The following is a 16,242-nucleotide window of genomic DNA, read 5'->3' as shown; positions in this document are numbered from 1 at the left end:
ACTAGACTGGCCGTTAAAAATAAGGATAACAATTATTATTGAAAATGAAACTACCATCCCACTGTTTGCCAAACCCTGAGCGCCTCCCCCCTCCTGCGGCGTTTTGCGAAAATACTTTTCATCTGATTAGACAGAAACAGAGACTGACAGAGAGATCCCCAGGCCAGCAGGAAATTAACAGGGTTTCATAAAACTCGTGCGTGGCTTGCTGTTGCGGCTCTGCATTTGAAGGGGAAACAGATGTTCGCTTTAGCTGGTAGCTTCAGTTCCTGGCAAAATCTCTGCTGGTTCCTCTGGCTTGCTTTTAACTCTCATGCTTTCAAACGTGACAGGAAAGCCGTCTTCTATATTCATAGAATCATAAAGTTGGAAGGTAACCCACAGGACCACCTAGTACAACCCCCTGCCATTCCACTATTCCAGCTCTCGCTGTCGGAAAGTTCTTCCTGAAGTTTATTCGGAATCGCCTTCCTTGTCACTTGAAGCCATTGGTCTGGATCCTCTCTTCCAGAGCAGGGGCTTCTCTCTTCTCTATAGACACTGGGCCCAAGGGCCAGAAATGCCATGCCCCTTGGCCACCCCACCTTGCCACAAGAGGTGCTGGCTAGAAGGAAGGGCCTAAGTCTCAGGGAGCACACATGTCCAGGCATCACAGCAGCATTGCACGCATCCACACAATGGTGGAGCTAGCCACTCGGGCACCCAGAGTGGCGCACATGCCATGCACCCGGGGGTGAGGCAATCGGCATCCAGGGGGGCGATCGGCACCCAGGGGGGCAGTGCGGTGATCTGCCCAGGGGGTATTTTGTCACCCGCCCTCAGGGATGACATCCAGGGTGGCCCGCCCCCCACTGCCCCCACTTCCTCCGCCTGTGCATCTACATATTACACAGACAAGTGACGCAGAAAAACCAAGACATCCTGTTTCTCCCTGTGAGAGCATGGCAGCCGTTTTGCACGTTTGGGTCTTGCACAATTATGCGCTATCTCAACCTGGAAAAAGTCACCTTTTGGGACCCACAATCTTGCACGGTGCCCCAAAACACACATTTTTGAGCACCGCAACAGTATGGCCCCGAGAAAAGCACGTCTTTGGGGCTCCATGCAGGTCATGTGACTCATGCGGGAGCACGGCTGGAAAGACACACGTCCTGGTTTTGGGGCTCAACATGTTGGAGGGAATGTGCTTTGAACAGCATGGGTAACCTAGAGCCCGGTGAAATTATTTTAGGGCTGGATTTGGGCGTCGCCCTTGCCCACCCATGCTTTAAAACCATGCTTTGCCTACCTGGACAACCTCCAACTGGAACTCCAATTAGTCCAAGCCAACTTAGTGGGAGTTGTAGCCCCAAACTTGTGGAGGGACCAGGCTGGGGAAGGCTCCTTGGAAACGTTCATAGAGTAAGAGCATAAGAAGAGCCTCCTGGATCAGGCCCATGGCACATCTAGTCCAGCATCCTGTTCTCAGAGTGGCCCACAGTGCCAGATTTACACATAAGCTAAACAAGCTATAGCTTAGGGCCCCATTCTCTTGGAGGGGGGTGTCAAATAATTTAAAGGAGAAAAAAACCTGGATGTACATTTCCAAAATATAAGATAAAAAAACAAATAAAATAAAACCTACATACAGCAACAGTGTTTTGTGTTCTGTAGGCTCCTATGATGTAAGTCATGGGCCCCACCTGCTAGCCTGCTCCCTAAAATATCACTCATTTGCTCATTTCTATATATAGGGTGCCTACATTCTGCTTGGGCTGGTTGTATTTCAGTTCATCAATTACTTTGATAAAATACATACTGAATTTTGTTTTGGGCAAATGGCTTTAGATACCTATTTGGTCCATAAATTACCATATAGCATATATTCAACCCAAAAAACAGTGGCGATTTGTTGTTGACAAAGGACAGCTGGACATATCAAGGGCCCCATTACCTTCAGTAGCGTAGGGACTCAACAAACCTCAATCCGGCCCTGGTGGCCCACCTGTGGGAAACCCGCAAGCAGGATGAGAGCAACTCTCCCCTCCTGTGGCTTCAAGCAACTGCCATTTCTGCTGTGAAGGCAGAGCAAATGGCCAGAAGCCATTGCATCTGAATGAAGTACTTCCTTTCCGCTGCCTTGCATCTTCCGACATTCAGCTTCTCTGGTGTTACAAGAAGGGAGGAGGGAAACTTTTCTCTCTCCATGCCCTGCATAATTTGACAAACTTCCCTAAGGTCGCCTCTGGCTAGCCTTTTCTCTAAACTATGAAGTCCATCTGTTTCCCATCCTTGTGGAAGACCGACCCCGCCATGTTCAAAGGTGCAGAGCCACTGAAGTGCACCGCGTCCGGCCATTGCTTACACCTGCTCCCATCCCCACACCTGTCGAGGTTCGCCAGGTCCTTCATTTGCATGGTGGGCCTCAACCTTGGCTATGCAAATCGCCTAGCCCAGCTCCTTACTCATTTCCTGTGTTGGGCCTTGTTGCAGAACGTCAATGGGAGAGCCATACATCAGGTTCAAAAACATATTCAGCATCTTTCAAGAATTAATAATTTGGAGAGTAGTGGGAAGCATCGTGTTCCGAAACTAAACTAACTTGTTTGGCAACGCTGGCTTGGAATGCTAATGAAGGCGAACAGCCGTTCCTCTAAGAATTATGGAATGGGTGAAGATTAATTGACAAAGGAGCCATGGCACACATATTTTAGTATTTATATTTCATCCCCCTTGGGGGGCAGGAAGAAGACTATGTGAGGAAAATGAAAATTAAATGTGGCACACCGGACCTAAATTAATAATGGAAAGAGACTGACATTGACCCTGCAAGCCTAGCAGGCGTTTACATAATATGCAGCGCATATGAACCAATGTTAGCAGGGTGCATGATGGGAAATTACGCTGGAGCAGAAGGGTTGCACCGTTTCAACTCTGGCGTGATGTTATGCACAGCGCAGGGCAGCCACTCACTTCGTCAGCGGGGCTAAATGAGAGCTTCAAAGTACCAGTACTTATTGCAACCAGAATATAAGCATGGCTATCTTGTCATGTGCTTTTAATTACATTAAGTAGGACCCAGCCAGAGCTAAGCATTTTTGAGTCCCATTGATGCCACTGGGAAAGTCAAGCATATGCTTAACTGTCTCTGACAGAGAAATTAATAAGATGTTCTGAGCATATGACACCGATCCTGGCCTGACTGTGACTGCACCGGCTGCCAATTACATATTGCTTAAGGTTCCTGATTTAAGCAAGACATCCAGGAATCATAGAAGCCATTGAAAGCTTCTGATTGGATCCGGGAACATCCCATCTTTGGGTCCGTCACTTTGGCACGAGTCAGCTGCCGTGCACCAGAGCGCTGAACCCCAAAACGAAGCAGAATCCAGATAAAACCATTTCATGGGTATTACTTTGGAATGGGAATGGTCAAGAAGGCTTCTCAGGCCCCCTTTCCCTGCATCAAAGACCCTCTCAGCCACTCAGAGCAAAAACATGCCTCACTTATTGTCTCATCAACAACCGAGGTTCGATTCCATTCCATGGGGCCAAGAGAATGAGGAGAAATACTACAGCAAAAGGAGGCTTCCCCTTTGTTATGTATTCAGTGGTCTGTGTTTGCCTGAACTAGAGTCTGGACTAAGGATTCTGAGCCCCTGTGTTCTGATTCGATACATGATATCCAATCACAGAACATTTCAGGATTTGGGCCCCTGCCATTGGCCCTTAAACTCTGATTCATGATTTGCAGCTTGGAAGTTTAGACAGCCAATCACGCTGGGAGTGGGAGTGGCCCAGGCCTTCAGAAATGTATACAGTGGTACCTCACACCGAAGCGGTCACTCCCTGAAGGCAGGCTTCTGCGCATGTGCGAAGTGCCGTTAGAGCGCTTCTGCGCACGCACACGCTTCTGCACATGCGCGAGCTGCGCAGATCGTGTCTGCGCATCCAATGCCGCGGAACCTGGATGTAAACACTTCCAGGTCTGCGGCGGTCGCTCGCCGAAGCGGTCGTAAACAGAGGTAGACGTAAACCGAGGTTTGACTGTATAAGCAGTTGCTTTGCCCCATTGTCCAGTTCTGTTTGTTCAGTAAAGGTTCTTGCTGTTATCACTGTGTCTTGCCTCGCGGGAACCCACCTACACACTTCACCCTTAGCCATCCAGCCACCTTCCTGTGACAGAGGAAGCCCCCCGGACTACTGGAGCACACAGGATGAGTTCCTGCATTCTCATATGCCCCCACCCATTTGCTCACCACATTTGCCAGCGGCCAGTGCATGTGCAAAAGTGCACAGGGTTTTCTTCTCTTCCTCCTTTCTTTCTTTCTTTCCCCTTTGGAGGCGTTCCACTTTGCCCTAGCCATGTAGAAGGAAAAGGGGTGATCTTTAAAGTACAGTCCTCGCGAGCACGCTGATTTGGATCAGCCAGATGTTGGAAGGTATGCAATTAGTTTCCAGATCTGATTCAAAGTGCTGGTTTGGACCTATCAAGCATTTCATGGCTCAGGACTGCAATACCTCAAGGACTGCCTCTCCCCATATGAACAGAACCAGACCCACATGAGAATGTGCCTTTTCTGCAGTGGCTCCCAATCTGTGGAACACTCTCCTCAGGGAAGTCTGTCTGGCATCTTCATTATATATCTTTAAGTGCCAGTTGAAAATGTTCCTCTTCAACTAGACCTTGGACTGATTAGCAGTCTATGTCCTTTTAGATGTGTTTGTGGAAGAGGTGGGGTTTATTGGTTTATTTTGTTTTTGTTTTTATTATGTATTTTGTGTTTTTACTTTGCATTTTTGTGATGATGATGATGATGATGATGATGATGATGATGATGATTTGAGAGGCATTTAATTTGGGATCAATTTCATTTATTAATAGATTTGGAAACCAGATCTCTCACATCTATATGGCTGCTATACATGTAGCATGATCCTATGTATGTTTACTTGAAAGTAAGGAGAGGTGCAGGGATTTTGAAATGGCAAATGCTCCCACCCTGGCTCACCCAATGCTGCCAGGGCCCAGTCAGCAACCCAACTGCTGGGTGTAAGAGCATATGAACAACTCTGCCAGATCTGGCCAAGGGCGTGTCTAATCCAGTATTCTGAAGCCAGCCACATGCTTCAGACACAGACGGCCTCCAACACTGGAGGCAGAGCCCAGACATTGCGGTCAGCAGCCACTGATGAGGTTTGTTTTCATCTATAATAAACAGGTGTAATAGAACGACCAAAAGCATTGGCAACAAGAAATCAGGGGATGCAGAATTGGAATGAGTACTTTAAAAATTGGAGAGCAGTGCCACTTAGTGGCTTTGAGCTGTCACTACCCACCCGAAGAAGGCATGTTCCAGAAACAATTGGTGAAACAAAGTATGTAAAAAAATTCCTTCCAGTAGCACCTTAGAGACCAACTAAGTATGAGCTTTTGGGTGCATGCATACTTCTTCAGATGCAGACAAAAGCTCATACCAATGACAAACTTAGTTGGTCTTCAAGGTGCTACTCAGCTACTAAAAGGAATTTTTTTAATTTCGTTTCGACTACGGCAGACCAACACGGCTACCTACCTATAACTAAAACAATTGGTGGTTATTGATTATTACCATTTCCTATGCAGGACTGGTCATGCCATACCCGTGTGAGTGTGAAGAGACATGAATGCAGGATGTTTATATATATATATATATATATATATATATATATATATATATATATATATGGGGCTCACATTCTTCATACAGGATATTATTATTATTATTATTATTATTATTATTATTATTATTATTATTTGGCATGTTGTTACAACAGGCATCTTACCAAGCAGGAAGGGATCCAAAGAGTCTGCATCTTCCAGATGTGCCTGGAGTTGTTCAGCAACCACCCGCTCAATTACTTTGCCCAAGAATGGAATATTTGAGACTGGGCGATAATTGGTCATAATGGTCAGGTCCAAAGATGTTCTTTTAAGAAGTGGTTTAATAATCCCAGACTCCCTCACAGATGGAAGCATTGACCACCCCACAAAGCCCATTGCCCCAAGCCCTACAGGATGAGCAAGGATCAAGGAGACAGGTGGTCGGTTTCACTCATACAAGCAGCCTGTCCACATCCTCAGAGGTAACAGGTTGGAATTGACCACTTATAACCTGGCTAGGCAGAGCTCTGACACTTGCCCTGCCCTGCCCTGCCCCAACAGTGGAGTCTACCTTCTTCCAAAGCTTTTATCTGCAAAGAACTTTGTAAAGTCATTACAGGAGATTTTGGAGTCTTCACCAGACCACAAACCACCTGAAAGAGTCTTCTGGTACTGTTTGAAAGAGATTTACCTAGAAATCTTGTGCTGCTGGGCATTGCCACCACATATGGTGATATCTTCCTCATCTCTTAGATCCCTCTCCATCCAGCAAGTGGCTGGTAAGCATTCATTTAAACAATACAATTTGGCAGGTGTATAATCTATATTTGAAATTTAATGTCACCTCTCTATTTTTTGAAGAGATAATTTTCCTTGGGGGTTACAGGTAGGTAGCCATGTTGGTGTGACATAGTCCAAAAAAAAAATTCCTTCCAGTAGCACCTTAGAGACCAACTAAGTTTGTCATTGGTATGAGCTTTCATGTGCATACACACTTCTTCAGATTTCCTTGGGGGCTTAGACTATAACAAAATCCATCTATTTTCAGATATTTCAGCATCTTGTTACTTTTGCATAAAAAATCATTCAGCTCAAAGATGGTTGGAGACATGAGGGCTGTAGACACCTTCAGCTACCAAAAAGAGGGGTAAAGGAATGGAAAAATTATAAGACAAAAATAGAATGATTCACAGTGTTGTAAGACACAGCCCCCAGTTTTTCTGGGCATTCCTTTAACCCCCCTACAGCTCCAACAATCCTCTTTTTTTTTCCTCTCCCCCCCCCCCGCTAAAACAAAGTGTAGCATTACACAATGTGTAATCTGTCTATGAAATCCATTGCCACAAGATGCAGAGTGGCCATCTCTGTGTTCTTGTGGCAAAGGATTCCACAGATGAATCGATGAATCACATGCCATGTGAATAATGGCTTTTGTTTGTCTACCCAAATCTACTGTTAGTAAGTTTCACTGGGTGAGCTTCAGTTCTGGAATCACAAGAAGGTGAAAGATGTCCCTCTGTTTATTTTCTCCCCACTATAACATAGTTTCTACCTATCCTGTGCCCTGCTTGGTCGCTTCCATCCCTCCCCCCCCCAAAAAAAAAACAACTAAAAAGTCTCAAATGTTTCAGCCTTTATTTTCAGGGAAGATCTTTGAATCCTCTGGTCAATTGGGCTGCTCTTTTTTGAACAGAGTGACGGCAGACAACTTCAGTATATTTGCTCATTATACGTGTTTACCAAGTTCTCTGTGCAGAGATATTTCATTACACTAGCTCTAGTGAGAAAGAACTCTCCCAAATATATAGGGCTGCTTGGGAGTGCTCTTTGCTCCTGGATATAAGGGTGTATTTTGTTTCCAGAAGTCTTCATCTTTTTTCTTCTTTTACAGAAATGGTGGTACCTGATGGATGGGGTGGTAGATTTCTAGAGATAGTGGAGGAGGCAGCATGCATTGTACATGACCACAAAGGGAGACTGCATTGAAGGAGTTTATTATTTGATAAAGAGACAGAAAAGTTTCTGCAGGCAGTTTGTGGAGCACATTTCTCTTCCTGCATGGAGATTCGGGGGGGGGGGGGACTTACATAGAAAGCAACACACTGTGGTTGGCAAAATACTGCCTGCTCTTCAAGCAGGCATCACAAAATATCACACCCCATTATTCCAGAGCTAATCAGGGGTGAATATGTTCCTTAGCCCCATATTCATAACCACTAACATGGATTAAAGGTAAAGGGTAAAGGGACCCCTGACCATTAGGTCCAGTCGTGACCGACTCTGGGGTTGCGCGCTCTTCTCGCATTATTGGCCGAGGGAGCCGGCATATAGCTTCCAGGTCATGTGGCAAGCACGACAAAGCCGTTTCTGGCGAACCAGAGCAGCACATGGAAACGCCGTTTACCTTCCCGCTGTAGTGGTTCCTATTTATCTACTTGCATTTTGACGTGCTTTTGAACTGCTAGGTTGGCAGGAGCTGGGACGAAGCAACGGGAGCTCACCCCGTCACAGGGATTCGAACCACCGACCTTCTGATCAGCAAGCCCTAGGCTCAGTGGTTTAACCACAGCGCCACCTGGGTCCAACATTTGTTGAATTTCTATACCAAATTTCCCTTCAAGGAGTTCAAGGTTGAGTACGTGGTTCTCCCCTCATTTAATCCCCACAACAACCCTGTAAGGTAGGCTAGGGCAGGGGTGGACCTTGGTAATACCCCTGAGCAAGGACAAAGTTTGGTGCCCCATCCTAAAGCTTCGAGAACACTGTCTAACCATCTCGCCCTCCGTCGTCCCCTTCTCCTTGTGCCCTCCATCTTTCCCAACATCAGGTTCTTTTCTTCTCATGAGGTGGCCAAAGTATAGGAGCCTCAGCTTCAGGAACTGTCCTTCCAGTGAGCACTCAGGGCTGATTCATACCCTCCAACTCTCAGATAGAAAAATACAGGACCAGAGGCAGCGCAGCACCGGAAGTCACTTTTACGCAGCGACGCGGCACCAGAAGTCGCTTCTACGCATGTCCAGACATGCGTAAAAGCGACTACCGGTGCCGCCGCTGCCTGATTTCCGGTGCCCAGACATGGACAGAGCGGCACCGGAAGTCGCTTCTACGCATGTCCAGACATGCGTAGAAGTGACTTCCAGTGCCAGGCTGTCCGTGTCTGCATGTCTGGGCACCAGAAATCGCTTCTGCGCATGTCCAGACAGCCATGCGCAGACAGCTGAGAGCTGGGACATGGCCACCAGCAGGAGCTTTACGGGATATAATTAATTCGGGATAACAGCGGGAAACGGTAACAAAATACGGGGGTTTCCCGTGAAAAACAGGAGACTTGGCAGCTATGGGCTGATTTCCTTCAGAATGGATAGGTTTGATCTTCTTGCAGTCCATGGGACTCTCAAGAGTCTCTTCCAGCACCATAATTCAAAAGCATCAATTCTTCGGCGATCAACCTTCTTTATGGTCCAGCTCTCACTTCCATACATCACTACTGGGAAAACCATAGCTTTAACTATACGCTACATATACATATACTATATAGATCTCAGGGTAGTTGGCATTATAAAAACACAATATAAAAAATACATGCTTATCTAGGCATGAGATTTATTAAAACATACAGATCATTACAACATCATGCCCTATATTCCAGAAGACCCTGGACAGACTTCCCTACAGGCTTGCTCTTGCTCTGCATTTCCTGTCTCTTAGCAGGGAGTTGCTATCCCCGCCCCCTCGAACGTATCTCTCTACGAGCACCGCCCTCTTTCTCTTTTCCCATTCATGATTTTCCCGACTGACGTCACTCCAACGTCCTATCCAATGAGCGAAGCCGTCAGCTTCCCTGCCATTCTCAGCATGGGAAAACTCCTCCCACTACCTCTCCCTTGAAGAGGAGGAGTTCCTTCTGCCTCCTTTTTTTTTAACCCCTCCTGAACTAATCCTCTTCCCCCTCCCTTTCCTCCCCACGGCTCTTATTGGTCGGCGGGGGCTCTTAACCCCGCCTCTTTCCCCCCTCCATAAATCTCTCGGGGTTTTAATTTACAAAGTCCCCGCCCCCTAGTCCAGAGCGAGTTCAGCCGACAGGGGGAAGGGGTAAAAAAAAAAAAAACCACCACCGACAGGCTTGGAGCGACGTACTTGTCTCCCAATGAGAGACTACTTCGCGAGAGATGTTTCTCTCCCATTGAGCTGGGGGAGTGCGTCCGCCCGCCCTTCCCCCCCCCGCTGCCTCGCCCCGCCCCTCCGCCTGGTGGGCGTACGGAAGAAAGTGGGCGGGGCGGGCGAGAGTCTGCGGCGAGTCGAGCGGTGAGAGCGAAGGCAGAGCGAGTCGCCCCGCTGTTTGCCCCCCCGCCCCCCCCGCGGGAACGCCAACGGCCGGCAAGTGACGGTTGAGGGTGCAGGGGCGCGCGAGGGGCTTATTTTCCCGCCCTTTTCTGACGGGTAAGGGGGAGGGAAGAGAAGCATTTTTTTCTGAGGAGGAATCGCTGAGGCGGCGGCGGCCGGTTCCTCCCTCCGCCCACCGCGGCGGGCCGCGCCTTCAGCTCCGCCGCCGCCGGGTGAGGAGGGGCGATGGGCGGGCCGGTGGTCTGCTAGCTCCGCCGCTCTGAGGCGGCGGCCGAGGCCCGAGAGCGGCCCCCGCGGCTCCTCTGCCTGACGCCTCCTCTGCCGTCGTCCTCTCTCCGCGGCCCGCCATGTCCGGGGTGGTGCGGACCCTGAGCCGCTGCCTCCTGTCGGCCGACGCGGCGTCGGGCCGGGGCGAGAGGCCGCCGGGCGAAGCGGGGAAGGAAGGCGGGCGGGACGCGGAGCGCGAGGCCCGGCGCCGCAGCCGCGAGATCGACGCGATGCTGGCCCGGGAGCGGCGCTCGGTGCGGCGCCTGGTCAAGATCCTGCTGCTGGGCGCCGGCGAGAGCGGCAAGTCCACCTTCCTCAAGCAGATGCGCATCATCCACGGCCGCGAGTTCGACCAGAAGGCGCTGCTGGAGTTCAGGGCCACGATCTACGAGAACGCCCTCAAGGTGAGCGGGGGAAGGAGGAGAAAGATTAAAAGGTTGGGGTGGGATTGTAAGCCTCAATAAACGGCATATGCTTCGGAGGGAGCGGCTTCGCTTTTCCTCATCCCTCCTCGCCCCGTTTTTCCTTTCGTGACGTGTCTTAAGCCTTGAGGAGGGGGTCCCTTTGGTTTGCTTGCTGGCTTGCCTTGCCACGTCTGTATCCCAGCTTCCCTCTCAAGGGGGTGTGCAGAGTCCCCTCACAAGAACCCCCTGAAGTAGGTTTAGGTTGACAGGAAGACAGTGACAGGGCCAAGATCACCCAGAGTGCTTCACTGCCGAGTTAGGATTTGAACCCTGGCCTCCCACGTCCTGGTTGTTACACTGCCGGATGTTGGGAGAGTCAGGTCAAATTCTTCATGCGACGCATAGTCAGCCTACAGAACTCACTCCCACTGCAGCCAGAGATTGCCACCAATTTGCCTGGCTGTGGATTAGACAAATTTGTGGAGGAGGAAAGGGCTGTCATTGGCTCCTGGCCATGGTGGCTATTTTTTGGCTGCACAGTCCCTGAGGGAGCAGAGCTTATGAATACCAGTTTCTGGAAAACACAGGAGGGGAGTGGGCTCTTGTGCTCAGGTTCTGCTTGCATGTTTGCCATTGGGGCATCTGGTTGGCCACTGGGAGAAGAGGATGCTGGACTAGCTGGGCCCTGGGCCTGATGATGATGATGATGATTAAATTTTCAGCAAGGCTTTTCTAATGTCGGCATGGCCAATAGGTATGGGTGATAAGAGTTGCAGTCCAGAAACATCTGGAGGGCCAAAGGTTTGAATTGACTTAAGAATGCTTTTTTGACTGGTGTACAGAATGCCCTGAATAAGTAGGTTGAAATAAAATGGGAGTGCAAGGCGTACTGAAGCAGATGGCTGGGGAAAAACAGTGCCAGCACTTTTCATATCATTGGATAAACCCTGCTACGGCCCTGTGAGATGGAGCCAGGCGATGGGTGGAATGAGTGTGGTGAGGCTGTTATGCATTCTGTTTAGTGTGCATTGATGCTGAGGGAAAGTAGTGTGTTTGTATTCCCTCAGTTACAGTGTATAACACTCTAAGGTAGGAGATGAGAAGCAGGCAACTGGTGGTCTGGTGGTGGAATATCTGTGTTGCTTTGAATGGTTTGAATAATAACTAGAAAGCTGTGCTGTAAGTATATTTAATAAAATAAACTGGAGGAATATATGGAAGGTAGCCTGTCAAGTCATAATAATAAAATGATTATTATGCTACTTTCCCTCACAAGTTAATGTATGTGCTTCATATACATCCAGTTCATCTTTACAACGATCCTGTAAGGTAGGAGAGCTAGGCGACGGGTGGAGTTGTGTAAGGAGGAGGTGATACCAGTGTGGGTACAAAGAGATGGGCTGTCGGTGTTATGCTAGGTATCATTATATTGCTTTTCCTAAGTAGCCTGTTTACTATAATTTATTTGAATTATTCTTGGAACAGTATTCTTGGTACCACTGTACTTGGGATCATATAATTGTAGAGTTAGAAGGGACCCAAAGAGTAATCTAGTCCATCCCCTGCGATGCTTCATATACTGTAACTTTGTATCCTTTGGGTTGGTTTACACAAAAGAATAAGCCAAACCATGTCTTACCAGGATTGCATAAATGTATGGACTCCCAGAGAGGAGCTCACAGCTGCTTTACTCCTCTCTGGCTCCTGTCCCTCACAGAGCTAAGCATGTCATCCAAACCAGGACTTATGGTTAAGCTCTCTCATTGTTAGCCATGGTTTATTGTTGCCTGCAGATCATGGTTAATGAGAAAGAGAGCCTAACCATAAGTTCCAGTTTGGACAACATGGTAAACCAAACCATTACTTAGTTCAGAATAGAAACAAAAAAGGACTGGGGAAGGAGCAAAGAAACTGCAAGCTCTCTGGAAGGCCATGTATTTGTGTGGTCTCAGTGAGCCGCAGTTTAGCTTACTGTGTTGTACAAACCAGGCCATTATTTCAATTCTTGAAATAGCTGTGTAAAACCAATATTTGGAAGCCAATTTCTCTCAGTGTTCCTGTTCTCGTTTCTTCCCTCTTTTTCTCCTATGCATCCTGAATAGCCCTGTCCCACACCTCCCAGATTATGGCTGTGTTTCAATGTTTTGATTGTCTGTTGTTCAAATGGAATTATGTGGGAGCTGCAGATTACATGATTTCCCTTTCTGGTATGTCCAGATGTGAGGAGTAATGGTGTCCTCCATTACCTCTTGGTGTCACCTTCCTGTCTAAATTACAAAGACTGACATGAAGCAGAGAAGGGCCCAGTTCCAAGTTTCTGGAATTGGAAGATGGGATGATAGAAACTTATGCCATCACCAAGTATATAGACTCCCTGGGAAGGAGTTTACCCACCCTTCATCACACAGTTCCAGTGTAGCTTACAACCATATAAGCAAAACATATTCAAATTCAATAAAACAATTTAAAACAAACTGAAGACTGTACCTCAGACAATAGAGATGGTCTCACAAAATTAATACTACTTAAATGTTGAAAGCCAGGATAAGGAAATGTATCTCCAGCAAATGGCTATATAATAACAATTTTTGGCATACCTCTATGGGGAAGGAGTTGCATATTTTAGGAGTTGTGACAGTCAGTGTCCTCTTCCAGCATCCGTGTTTCTAAGAGTGACAGAATGTGGAATATTGGCTGCTTTCATCCACAGGTCACCAGTAATGTATGTGTTGAAATGAAATAGATGAAAATTGCCCATCTCTGTTTAGAGTTGAGTGAAAATGCACATGTGTGGCTAAAGTGAGCTAAGGAATTATTAATCTGGGCAGTTACACCTGTGCCAGTCAGTTTTTAACCATAGAAAGCTAAGCTTATTTCTTCCTCCTCTTATGTTCTCCCTCTCCCTTCTATTTTTTGAACTTAGCTGTGCTTAGAATTGTATATGTACCAGACTTCTTGCTGATTGTGCAATGCTCTAAATTACAGTTTGCAAACCTGGTTAGAAAGGTCACTGAAGCTGAGCTTGCTAATTGCAATGTATTAAAATGACATCTAGAATAACAGGTGTTGAACCTATGGTATGTGGACTCAGTATGTCCCCACCAGCCACCTCAGAACAAATTCAGCTCAACTCAAACCTAGCCATCTTGCAAATGTTACTGTCTTAGAATATACCGTATACAGTACTAGTAAGTAAAGAGGGGAGGTGTAGAGTTGGAAGAACAAGGAACTGAGCAAGATATGCACACCCTGCCAACTGCACAGACTTGTTTTTAGATATTGCTCCCCAGCCTTCAGGGTTAAAAACTTTAAAGGTACTAGGAATCCACATTTTCTGTTGTACAGACAATATAAGCCTGAATATTGCAAGCAGGTTCTAAGCTATTGGTTTTGACAACTATAATGCTTCTGAAGAGTTGCATTATTCGTTAGGTTCATTTAAAAAAGCTCTGCTGCTGTACAAAGCCAATTCTTTACAGCATGACTTTGATTGCCAAGAACCTCCTTTATCAGATGTTCTTCTCTACAAACTAATACCATAATAAACATGTTAGTTTTTATGGTGTCAGAAGTTGGTTTTCTTCTTCTTTGCCACAATATTACTTATATGTTTGTGGTAATTCTCACAGTGTTCTTGAATGTTGCACAGCCCTAGAAAAACAAGCCCCTACTTGGAAATAAGGATACAGTGGTACCTTGGTTTAAGTACACAATTGGTTCCGGAAGTCTGTACTTAACCTGAAGCGAACTTTCACATTGAAAGTAATGGAAAGTGGATTAATCCGTTCCAGACAGGTCCGCAGAGTACTTAAACTGAAAGTACTCAAACCGAAGCGTACTTAAACCAAGGTATGACTGTATAAATTTGCTCTGAAAAATGTGTTCATAATCATATTGTGGGCAAATTGTGTCTGAAACCAAGCAATCACGATAAGGAGCAAGATGGGTGGTTGGTTGGTTGGTTGCTGTGCTAAAGGAGGTTATAAATGGGAAGAAGACCTTAAGAAGGACTGGCATAAACTAGAAATAATACTGAGAGAATAATAATATTATTTTTAGAAATAATAATTCTAAAACCCAGCAACATAGTTTAGCTGTAAGAAATAAGGGGATGAGGACTGAACAGTTGAAGAGGAAACAAGGAAAAGGTAAAATGAAAGCAGGTGCATTCATGCTCAAATACAGCAGTGGACTGAAGGGTAGCTTTAAATGAGTGGATTTAGAAAACCATCAGTAGGACAAGGAGGGAGAAGTTGTCATCCTGGAGTTAATGAAGGCGGTACCCTTTAGTACCTTGCTTACAAAGGTCCGTTTAGTTAAAGCTATGGTTTTCCCAGTACAGTAGTGATGTATGGAAGTGAGAGCTGGACCATAAAGAAGGCTGATTGCCGAAGAATGGATGCTTTTGAATTATGGTGCTGGAGGAGACTCTTGAGTGTCCCATGGACTGCAAGAAGATCAAACCTACGGTATCCATTCTGAAGGAAATCAGCCCTGAGTGCTCACTGGAAGGACAGATCCTGAAGCTGAAACTCCAATATTTTGGCCACCTCATGAGAAGAGAAGACTCCCTGGAAAAGTCCCTGATGTTGGGAAAGATTGAGGGCACAAGGAGAAGGGGACGACAGAGGACGAGATGGTTGGACAGTGTTCTCGAAGCTACCAACATGAATCTGATCAAACTGCGGGAGGCAGTGGAAGACAGGAGTGCCTGGTGTGCTCTGGTCCATGGGGCCATGAAGAGTCGGACACGACTAAACAACTAAACAACAACAACAACCCTTTGGTACAGGCACATCTTGATCTTGTTCTCACATCACCTTGTATTATTGTCTGCTTGTGACTTAGGCACAGAAATGTGAGGAGCTGTGGATGTGGCACTGAATTTCTGCTGGTAACATGCAAGTGGATAGGAGTATAGTATCGTTCCACAAGACAATTTGTGTTATAGAAGTCATGTGCAAGAGCATTATCAGGTTGTGAGCTATTGTATTGGTATTATAAAAGCAAAAATTGTGTATTCTGACATGGTGTGATGTAGTGTTTGCCTTTTAAGACTGTGCTTATGACAGTGAACATTGGAGTTCTATAGTTTCATTTGATTTTTATTATCAGAATTGTGTTTTTTTAAATAACACCACTGGCTCAAGTAGCAAGTGTGATACATTTTTCAAGTTACAGGTAGGTAGCCGTGTTGGTCTGAGTCGAAACAAAATTAAAAAATTCCTTCAGTAGCACCTTAAAGACCAACTAAGTTTTTATTTTGGTATGAGCTTTTGTGTGCATGCACACTTCTTCAGATACATTTTTCAGTTGCTCTTAAACATGCAAGTATATGCTGACTAATGGAATTTTGATTTGTTTACTGTCCTAAGCGAACATGTAACCGAGCATTTGTTGTTATTTTTTAACGGCTCTTTTTAAAAGAAAAAAACAACAACCCTATGTGGTTCTGTTGTTGACACTCTGCATTTTTATCCCCATTCACTGAACTATTCATCAATATTATCCCTAACATTAAACCCTAGAAGAGAAGCTGCGAAGTATTTCACTTTAGCAAGCAGTACAGTAGCATTTAGGCCTTCTAGGGGAATTTCATTTTCA

At 46.3% G+C, this 16,242-nt stretch overlaps 1 protein-coding gene across 1 annotated transcript in view; it reads left to right on the top strand.

Annotated features, from left to right (window-relative positions):
• Window positions 1-9,885: 9,885 nt before the first annotated feature.
• GNA12 (G protein subunit alpha 12) overlaps window positions 9,886-16,242 on the top strand; it is a 38,705-nt gene continuing 32,348 nt past the window's right edge. Inside the window, exon 1 of the mRNA XM_035130957.3 lies at window positions 9,886-10,638. Within this exon, the coding sequence (XP_034986848.1) occupies window positions 10,315-10,638 (324 nt within the window). The 5' untranslated portion in view covers window positions 9,886-10,314. The remainder of the gene's footprint in view (window positions 10,639-16,242) is intronic.

This window comes from Zootoca vivipara, chromosome 13 (genome assembly GCF_965207765.1).
Source record: "Zootoca vivipara chromosome 13, rZooViv2.hap1.1, whole genome shotgun sequence".
Classification (NCBI taxonomy): Eukaryota; Metazoa; Chordata; class Lepidosauria; order Squamata; family Lacertidae; genus Zootoca; species Zootoca vivipara.
The sequence above is the reverse complement of the archived record's forward strand: the minus strand, read 5'-3'. Positions and strand labels throughout refer to the sequence as shown.